We start from the raw sequence: 9,275 nt of genomic DNA, 5'->3' as shown, positions 1-9,275 counted from the left end.
CCACAACTACTGACTCCTGATTACCATGACTACTGACTACCATGACTACTGACTACCATGACTACTGACTACTGATTACCATGACTACCAAGACTACTGACTACCACGACTACCACGACTACTGACTACTATGACTACCATCACTACTATGACTACTGACTACCATGACTACTGACTACCATGACTACTGACTACCATGATTACTGACTATTGACTACTGACTAACATGACTACTGACTATGCTCTCTCTCTCCAGGAACTTCATTCTCAGGACCTCTTCTCTGTAACTGAACAGACTGTCACCGTGGCAACATGACCCTGGCAGGTAAGAGACCCGGCAGATCTATTATAGAGCTAGACTCCACCCCTCTGATCTGACTAGACTCCACCCCTCTGATCTGACTAGACTCCACCCCTCTGATCTGACTAGACTCCACCCCTCTGAACAGAGCGGAGAGAGAGGCCTGGCCTCCTTACAGAGGCTGTGCTGTCTCTTCAGTGGAGGCTGCCTGTGTGTACTGTCCCAGGGGAGGCTGCAGGAGGTAGAAATCAGAGGACGAGCTCATTGTAATGAATGGAATCACACGTGTATCTCCACCAGCCTCCCCTGGAACTGACATGTCTGTGTGTGTATGTGTATGTGTGTGTGTGTGTGTGTGTGTGTGTGTGTGTGTGTGTGTGTGTGTGTATGTGTGTGTGTGTGTGTATGTGTGTGTGTGTGTGTGTGTGTATGTGTTGCAGCCTACAGAGAGAAAGTGAAAGAGCTCCCCCTGGTGGCTTTGTTCTGCTCCTGCATCAACCCCCAGACCACAGACAAGCCCACCTACAAAGCAGAAGGTATCTGTTCTAACCCTAGCCCTAACCCTGACCCTAACCTTAAGCCTAACCCTAACCCTAATCCTAACCCCAACCCTAGCCCTAGCCCTAACCCTAACCTTAACCCTAGTCCCAACCTCAACCCTAACTCCAACTCTAACCCTAACCCATGACATCACCATGGCGCCCCTCTGCCCCCCTAGACGCGGTGGACCTGAGCTGGTGTGTGATCCAGGACGTTGAGGTACGGGAGCTCAGCAAGCGGGCGTCTGGTCAGGCCTTCCAGGTGATCCTGAAGCCCCCCTCCTTTGATGGGCCGGAGCCCTACACCTCCCTGCCTCCCCGCAGGGACCCCTCCCTCCAAGACATCCAGAAGAAACTCGAAGCTGCAGAGGAGAGGAGGAAGGTGAGGGAGGGAGGAAGAGGAGGAGGGAGGAGAGGGGAGAGGAGGGGAGGAGGAGGAGGAGGGAGGCAGGGGGGAGGAGGGAGGAGGAGGGGAGGAAAGAGGAGGGGAGGAGGAGGGAGGAGAGGGGAGAGGAGGGGAGGAGGAGGGAGGAGAGGGGAGAGAAGGGGAGGAAGAGGAGGAGGGGAGGAGGGAGGAGAAGAGGGGAGAGGAGGGGAAGAGGAGGGGAAGTGGGAGGAGAGGAGGGAAGGAGGGAGGAGGAGGGGAGGAGAGGAGGAGGACTCTATGAAGACTGTAGAAAGAGCTCTCTGTGTAGAGTTGTTCTGTATGAATGTGTGTGGGTGTTTGTGAACACAGTGCTTGTGTCGCCCTCTAGTGTCAGGAGGCCGAGCTGCTGAAGCACTTGGCGGAGAAGAGAGAGCATGAGAGGGAGGTGATCCAGAAGGCCTGGCAGGAGAACAACCGCTTCATCAGGAACGCCAAGCAGAGGCTGCAGCACAAGATGGAGGCCAACCAGGAGAACAGAGACGCCCTGCTGGCAGCCATGATGGAACGGCTGCAGGAGAAGGTACACTTCTCTATCTATCTATCTATCTGTCTCTACCTCTCTATCTCTATCCTCCTCCTCTCCTCTGATTGGGGGTGTAGGTTCCTCCTCTCCTCTGATTGGGGGTGTAGGTTCCTCCTCCTGTCTATCTGATATGTATGTAAACAGTCTTCAGGCTGAAGATGATTCTGATCGTTAGGAATCCACTCCCTCTCTCATCTTCCTGAATATGGATGAATATATATCAACCTTTCAGCTGTCCCTCCTTCATGCTCTTGCCTCATTAATGCTCATATATTCAGGAATGTTAATGATGATGTTGTTGTTGTCCTCGGCGACAGGACAAACATGCAGAGGAGGTGAGGAAGAACAAGGAGCTGAAGGAGGAGGCCTGCCGGTAGACCAGGGGAGCAAGGGAGGAAAGAGAGAGAGAGTTTGGAAAAAAATGGAGAACGAGACAATGAGGAAGAAAAGGAATGAAAACAACAACCCAACGGAGAGAATGGATGAAAGGATGTGATGATGTCACCATTTGGAACACGTGCAGAAACTCCTCCTACCAACTCTACCTAGCAACAGGTGATGTCACACTGTTAGAACAGAAACATGAAGAGGTGTTGTTAGTCTGGAATGGTCGTGAGAGGGGGGGGGGGGGAGCAGATAGATGTGTGCATGTGAAACAGGACTGTATAGGTGCCCCACCTAGAGCCAGGGTGACAACAAGCAACATACTGTACAGAACACACACACACCACGCACGCACGCACGCACGCACACACACACACACACACACACACACAGTGAATATGTCCTTGATAATAGAACGCTCCACTCTGATCAGCAGAATCAACACACCAGTTCTGATGGAGGACTTTTCATCTGTTATTTCCTCCAGCACTGAATAAAGATGATGCCTTTTGCCAGCTAGGCTAAGCTAAGCTAAGCTAGGCTAAGATAAGCTAAGCTACGCTAAGATAACCCTCACAGAAATGTAGGTACTTCCATACCTCTGATAATGGATTGATTATTGATTGATGACATACATTTGAGTCACATAGATTAGAGCACAAACTGCACTCTGTTTGATGTAGACAGAATCACTCACTGTTGAAGCACAACTCAAAAGCACACGCTTCCAGAGACATGAGTACAGGACACTTAGCTCTCAGAGGAACATACAATAACCTGATTATGATTGGCTGACAGGATGGATTCGCTGTAAGTGCTTAATGCTGATTGGTTGACAGGATGGGTTTGCTGTAAGTGCTTGACCAATCCAATGGTGAGCTTTGCTTTTTGTGACTGTGCTGTTTGGTGAACCGTATGTGTTTGTTGTTTTTTCTATGAAAGAGGAAAGAGAGATGGAGGTGGGGTTGAGGTCACATGACTTGACTGTGTTTGGGGTTGATGTGGGGTTTTTACTGCAGTAGCTGTGTTATGTTGTCTCTCTACGGCACAGTCATTAAACGCTTGTCTGGACTGAACAACCTGGTCTCCTGTCTGTTTCACTGAACAACCTGGTGTGAAGAGTTTTCCAGGAGCATTTGATGTGCTGACGATCCAGAGACAGACAGATAGCTCCCTGGTCAACAGGCAGACAGCTCCCTGGTCAACAGGCAGACAGACAGACAGCTCCCTGGTCAACAGGCAGACAGACAGCTCCCTGGTCAACAGGCAGGTAGACACAGGAGAACCAGAGACAACAGCAGGTCTGATCCCCACAGATCAACTCCTCTACCGTAGAGACGGAGCCGGAGCCCCGGGTTAGGGTTAACCCTAACCCAGGTCAGGTCTGACATCCCAGAACACGGTCCAGCCTTCCTCTTAGTGTGGTGCTGCAAGGGAAACCACATGAAACTCAGGTCTGGTATTGCATCAGTCACTCAGTATACAGAGAGTGTGTGTGTGTACACTGAAGAGTGTTGAAAATAAGCACACAAACACAGATGCATTTTACTGTTTCTAGGAATTTATTTGTACATTTTGCTGCACAAAACAGTTGATAATCCTTTACAATAAAAGTTATTATTTTTTTTAACAAAACATAATATTTACAAAAAAGGTTTCCCTTTCCACAGGAGAAATGTTTTAAAACAGAATAAAAGTCAATAGAACTAAATCCTAACAGGAAACGTGACGGGAGAGAGGAAGTGAGAAACACAGAATCAACCTAAAGACATTTAAGAACTGAAGCCTCATCTTTAAACCACAGCTGAGAGGAGCAACAGGAGCAGAGCAGCAGCTTCTCCTCTTCAGTCCTTCAAACCTGACTCCTCCTCCTCCTCCTCCTCCTCCTCTCAGGTGATGATGATGTCGTCTCAGATGAGGAAGATGATGTCATCGGCCACCATCACCTGGTTGGCGTCCTGCATGCTGCTGAGGGCGGCGCGGGCCTCTGTGTCGCTGAAAGGTGATTGGCTGTCCTTGTTGACGCTCTCCATCAGGGACTTCATCCCGACAGACTGAGCGTGTGCAGACCTGAACACCTCCAGGAGAGAAGCCTTGAACTCCTTCAGCCTGGGGGGGGTCAATCAATAATACAATCAGTCAATCAATCGCTGTCAATCATCCAGGGATCAGGTGACAGCAGGGTTGCATTGGCCAATAGAAAGGCAGACACCCACCTGTCTGCAGACACACACATATGTCCCTCCTGGGGGGCCGCCACCATAGGCTCCTCCTCACTGGGTTTGGGGGTGCCGGCCTGGACTGGGGGGGGGGGGGGGTTAGACCAGTCACATGATATTAAGATTCCTCAACAGACTGATCCATAAAGTCATAAGTGGTTTGCTATGAATTAAAGTGTGTGTGTGTACACACGTGTGTCTGTGTGTGTATATATACACATACAGTATATATATATATATACACACGTGTGTGTGTTATTGAGGTCTCTTACTCTCAGGGACATCCTGCTCTCCTGAGAAGTCGTAGGGGTCATAGGTTGTGTCACCCTGGGAGCCACGGCGACCCCTGCAGGACAAACGGAGAACTACATCAGTCAGAGGGCAGTCTGGTTATTATAATAATAATAAATGCATTTATCTTGTATAGTGCAAAAGCAGTCAGCAAAAAGAACGATGTAAATAGTTATAGATTAAAAGCAAGTTTTAAGAAGCAGGTTTGGATGGTTTGAAGGAGGAGTGTGTGGTTTTGGAGTGTGTGGGTTTGGAGTGTGTGGGTTTGGAGTGTGTGGTTTTGGAGTGTGTGGTTTTGGAGTGTGTGGTTTTGGAGTGTGTGGTAGCCATGTGACTTCATGTCCTCTTCTGCCTCACACAAAATGGCAGAATCCACAAAACCTCATGATACACAATATCTCTCTTAACAGGACTGAGCTGCTCTTCCTCCCGGGGAAAGCCTGCCCTCTCCAAACACTTGTGATCTTCCCACTGCTGTCAGGACTGCAGAGTCACTATTGATCTTCCACCATAGATTGAAGACCAATCTCTTCACGCCCACTACCCCCCTGTACAAGTTTCTCTACTGTAAATAAATTAATAAAAAACTTTTTTTTTTTTTCTTCTTTCTTCTAGCATTGTGACTGCCAACAGCCCTAACCCCTAACCTGGTCCTAGCATAGATTACTTTATTTTATGATGACTGATGGACAGATGATTGACTTACTTAAACAAATGTATTTGTTGTAAGTCGCTTTGGATAAAGGCGTCTGATAAATGTCATAAATGTAAATGTCATCTCTGCTTTACCAGAGAAACAACTCTGCTCTGGTGAGACTTCAGCTCAGCTCAGCTCGGGGTGGATTGGAAAGTCATTTTATTTTTGTATAACAACTCTAAAGCCAAGTTTGTTTGATTTATCAAACAACCATAAGCCTTAATAACCCTAAACATGTAGATCGCATGATGAAACACTTCATGATGAGCAGAAACATGCAGTCATCACAACAGAAGCTTGCAAATTGCATACCAATTAGCCCATGAACCATGCTATCAGCATTAGCACATGAACCATGCTATCAGCATTAGCACATGAACCATGCTATCAGCATTAGCACATGAACCATGCTATCAGCATTACTCTGGTTTCCCTAAAAAGGCAGGACTCATGCGGGATTTGAACCCGGGACCTCTCGCACCCTAAGCGAGAATCATACCCTAGACCAACGAGCCAGCTGAAGGGAGCAGAGCAGACTCTAACCCCCCCTGCTCGCCTCCATGTGGCTGCTTTCAACTTCACACTCAGTGATGGGCATGTTTATGGTCCGTTAGATCGCCCTCTGGTGGCAGGAACTTGCAAACAAGGTCTGTCAGAGAGACCAGAGGCCTCATCCAAGTCATCGATTGCTTAAAGCACAAAGTGGTCACTACTTTGAGTCATGAGTGACAGCACAGCTGACCAATGAGGGAGCAGGGAGGGGGTGTGGTGTGTACCTCTTGCGCTGCTGCGTTGATGCCTCCTCTTCCTCCTCCTCCGAGTCCTGCTGCTTCCTGGACCGCTTCCTGTCCTTCTCCAGAACCTGTACACACACACACACAGTCTGTCACCTCCAGGTACCTCAGAGGAGAGGGTCTCTGTGGGTGGGGGGGGGGGGGTGGGCGTGTGTGTGCTGACCTTTTTGAAGTAGGCGAACTGGACCAGCTCCACGGCCAGCTCAGTGTCCTGCAGGTCCACGGTTCTGCTCATGCGGGCCTTGGCGTGGGCAGTTGACAGACGGATCAGAGTCTCCAACGTCCGGGCCGTCACTGGGGAGGTCTGAGGGGGGGGGTTGGGGGGTTAAAGACTGTCTGGGGGGGGGGGTTAAAGACTGTCTGGGGGTGTGTGTGTGTGGTAGCTCCACCCACCCTGGCGATGTCAGAGCCCGCCTGCTCCTGGCTCCTCAGCCTGGCGTACTCCTCTGAGATGTGATTGGCTGCGTCCTGGGTCAGCACCGGGGTCAGGACCTTGGCGATGTGGATGTACTTCCTCATAAACTCCTTACTCACAACCTTCTCCCTGCACCAATCACAACACACCACCTCACAACTACACCCTCCTGGGGGGGGGGGTGTTTATGTGGGGGTGTGTGTATGTGGGGGTGTGTGTATGTGGGGGGGTGTGTGTATGTGGGGGGGTGTGTATGTGGGGGGGTGTGGGTGTGGGGGGGTGTGTGTATGTGGGGGTGTGTATGTGGGGGTGTGGGGGGGTGTGTGTGTGGGTGTATGTGGGGGTGTGTGTGTGGGGGTGTGGGGGTGTGTGGGTGTACCTGCGTTTCTTGGAGCCGTGCAGCAGGTGGTTGTGTTTCTCGTAGATCTGCAGATCGTCCTGCTCCTCCTGAACGCCGTCAGGGTCCTCAGTGGCCAGGATGTCCACCGACGCCCCCATCGCCATGGCTACAACACACACACACACACACAATGCTGTATTCATTTAGTATTCAGTAGTAGTTCAGAGTGTCTGAGAGAGAGACTCGGTGTGTGTGTGTGTGTGTGTGTGTGTGTGTGTCTGCGGTGTGTGTGTGTCTGCTGTGTGTGTGTGTGTGTGTGTGTGTGTGTGTGTGTGTGTGTGTCTGCGGTGTGTGTGTGTCTGCTGTGTGTGTGTGTGTGTGTGTGTCTGCGGTGTGTGTGTGTGTCTGCGGTGTGTGTGTGTGTGTACCGGAGCCCTCCTCCTCCCGGGGGTCTCTGTAGCGGTGCATCCGCAGGACGTGGTCTGAGACGGCGCGGTCCTGCTGAGGGTCTCCATGGTCCAACATGATGAACAGCAGGTCGAAGCGGGACAGCAGGGAGTCCTGCAGGCCGATGTTCTCCATGGGGGTCTTATACTGGTCGTACTGGGGGGGAGACGGGGGGCGGTGAGTACCATCAGCTACTGTCACCCCCCCCCCTCTCACCCTCACCATCCCCCCCCCCACCACCCCCCTCCCCCCCCCCCCCCACCACCACCCCCTCACCACCCCCCTCCTCACCCTGCCATAGACGGGGTTGGCGGCGGCGAGCACGCTGCAGCGGGCATTGAGGCGGGCATGGATGCCAGCCTTGGCGATGGTGACGCGGCCCTGCTCCATCACCTCGTGGATGGCCGTGCGGTCCAGGTCAGACATCTTGTCAAACTCGTCGATGCAGACCACACCCCTGTCCCCCAGGACCATGGCCCCCGCCTCCAACCGCCGCTCACCTGGGGGGCACAGGCCAGTCACACAGTGTGTGTGTGTGTGTGTGGGTGTGTGTGTGTCTCTGAGGTGTGTGGGTGTGTGTGTACCTGTCTCCTGGTCGGTGGTGACAGCAGCGGTGAGGCCCACCCCTGAAGACCCCCGGCCCGTGGTGGCGATGGCGCGGGGGGCTGTGTGGAGGACGTAACGCAGCAGCTGAGACTTCGCCACTGATGGGTCACCTGGGGGGGGAGGGGTCAGGGGTCACCATTAGTGAACGGCCAATAGTGAGGATGGTAATAATATGATGAAGACCCCCAGCTCCCCACCCCCACCCTATCTGAGGAGCCGAGGAGACGAGGAGAGGAGATTAGAAGGCGAGGAGAGGAGAGGAGACTAGGAGGCGAGGAGACTAGGAGAGGAGACTAGGAGAGGAGACTAGGAGAGGAGACTAGGAGAGGAGACAGACCTATGAGCAGCAGGTTGATGTCTCCTCGGAGGCGGGACCCGTTGGCGAGCAGCTTCTCGGCCCCGCCCAGCAGCATGCAGAGGAGGGCCTTCTTTATGTACTCATGACCATGGATGCTGGGAGCCAGGGAGCAGGACAGCTGCTCAAACACATCCTACACACACACACACACACGTCAGACACACACACACACACGTCAGACACACACACACACGTCAGACACACACACACGGCTCTGCAGAGTGGCTTTAAACAGGACAGTCACACTTCTGCTGGTAATTAACTGGCCAATGAGAGACCTCTCAGCTCCATCTCCCGGCCAATGGAAGCAGGCGTAGGCCTCACCATGGAGCGAGCCTATGGTAGGAGACTGACCCTGGACATGGGAGGAGACTGACCGTGGAGCGAGCCTATGGGAGGAGACTGACCGTGGAGCGAGCCTATGGGAGGAGACTGACCGTGGAGCGAGCCTATGGGAGGAGACTGACCGTGGAGCGAGCCTATGGGAGGAGACTGACCGTGGACCAATGGGAGGAGACTGACCGTGGAGCGAGCCTATGGGAGGAGACTGACCGTGGAGCGAGCCTATGGGAGGAGACTGACCGTGGAGCGAGCCTATGGGAGGAGACTGACCGTGGAGCGAGCCTATGGGAGGAGACTGACCGTGGACCAATGGGAGGAGACTGACCGTGGAGCGAGCCTATGGGAGGAGACTGACCGTGGACCAATGGGAGGAGACTGACCGTGGAGCGAGCCTTGCTGAAGCTCTTGATCTTGGCGACGTCTGCGGCAGAGAAGGAGGGAGAGACGTCCTTCCTCATCTGCTTCACCTGGCAGGCGATCATGATGGTCCTGGGGGGATACGCTTACATTACAGGGGGGGGGGGGGGGGGGGGGGGTCTGCGGTGTGTGTGTGTGTGTGTGTGTGTTCCTCACCTGAAGGTGCCCGAGGTGT

At 52.7% G+C, this 9,275-nt stretch overlaps 3 protein-coding genes across 4 annotated transcripts in view; 1 reads left to right on the top strand and 2 right to left on the bottom strand.

The window, feature by feature from the left end:
- LOC310817948 (EMILIN-1-A-like) overlaps positions 1 to 43 on the bottom strand; it is a gene marked incomplete at its 5' end in the record, with an annotated part of 10,421 nt that extends 10,378 nt beyond the window's left edge. Inside the window, one exon of the mRNA XM_083688706.1 lies at positions 25 to 43. Within this exon, the coding sequence (XP_083544832.1) occupies positions 25 to 43 (19 nt within the window). The remainder of the gene's footprint in view (positions 1 to 24) is intronic.
- A 235-nt stretch (positions 44 to 278) lies between these two features.
- On the top strand, positions 279 to 2,502 carry stmn4 (stathmin-like 4). Of its 2 annotated transcripts, XM_083688594.1 has the most exons (5): positions 279 to 325; positions 742 to 837; positions 1,020 to 1,222; positions 1,596 to 1,787; positions 2,108 to 2,502. In XM_083688594.1, the coding sequence occupies exons 1-5, from the start codon at positions 313 to 315 to the stop codon at positions 2,165 to 2,167; spliced, it is 564 nt and encodes a 187-aa protein (XP_083544720.1). In that variant the 5' UTR covers positions 279 to 312; the 3' UTR covers positions 2,168 to 2,502. The 2 variants fall into 2 exon arrangements, with proteins under 2 accessions (XP_083544720.1, XP_083544721.1); XM_083688595.1 differs by lacking the exon at positions 742 to 837.
- A 1,222-nt stretch (positions 2,503 to 3,724) lies between these two features.
- The window catches only part of mcm3 (minichromosome maintenance complex component 3), an 8,645-nt gene continuing 3,094 nt past the window's right edge, over positions 3,725 to 9,275 (bottom strand). The window contains exons 5-17 of the mRNA XM_083688871.1: positions 9,257 to 9,275; positions 9,064 to 9,172; positions 8,321 to 8,474; positions 7,962 to 8,093; positions 7,669 to 7,877; positions 7,359 to 7,533; positions 6,970 to 7,096; positions 6,569 to 6,719; positions 6,339 to 6,479; positions 6,158 to 6,243; positions 4,666 to 4,739; positions 4,391 to 4,475; positions 3,725 to 4,283 (exon numbers count right to left, since the gene is read on the bottom strand). The exon at positions 9,257 to 9,275 is cut by the window's right edge and continues 220 nt beyond it. Of these exons, the coding sequence (XP_083544997.1) occupies positions 4,085 to 4,283; positions 4,391 to 4,475; positions 4,666 to 4,739; positions 6,158 to 6,243; positions 6,339 to 6,479; positions 6,569 to 6,719; positions 6,970 to 7,096; positions 7,359 to 7,533; positions 7,669 to 7,877; positions 7,962 to 8,093; positions 8,321 to 8,474; positions 9,064 to 9,172; positions 9,257 to 9,275 (1,661 nt within the window). The 3' untranslated portion in view covers positions 3,725 to 4,084. The remainder of the gene's footprint in view (positions 4,284 to 4,390; positions 4,476 to 4,665; positions 4,740 to 6,157; positions 6,244 to 6,338; positions 6,480 to 6,568; positions 6,720 to 6,969; positions 7,097 to 7,358; positions 7,534 to 7,668; positions 7,878 to 7,961; positions 8,094 to 8,320; positions 8,475 to 9,063; positions 9,173 to 9,256) is intronic.

The sequence above is a fragment of the Argentina silus genome, assembly GCF_951799395.1.
Source record: "Argentina silus genome assembly, chromosome: 17".
NCBI classification, from domain to species: Eukaryota; Metazoa; Chordata; class Actinopteri; order Argentiniformes; family Argentinidae; genus Argentina; species Argentina silus.
This window is presented reverse-complemented; position numbering and strand designations above follow the sequence as displayed.

Excerpts from the sequence above, each read along its gene's own strand:
- stmn4 (XM_083688594.1), top strand. Across the intron at positions 838-1,019 it reads GCCCACCTACAAAGCAGAAG|ACGCGGTGGACCTGAGCTGG; the intron begins GTATCTGTTCTA and ends CTGCCCCCCTAG. Across the intron at positions 1,223-1,595 it reads CTGCAGAGGAGAGGAGGAAG|TGTCAGGAGGCCGAGCTGCT; the intron begins GTGAGGGAGGGA and ends GTCGCCCTCTAG.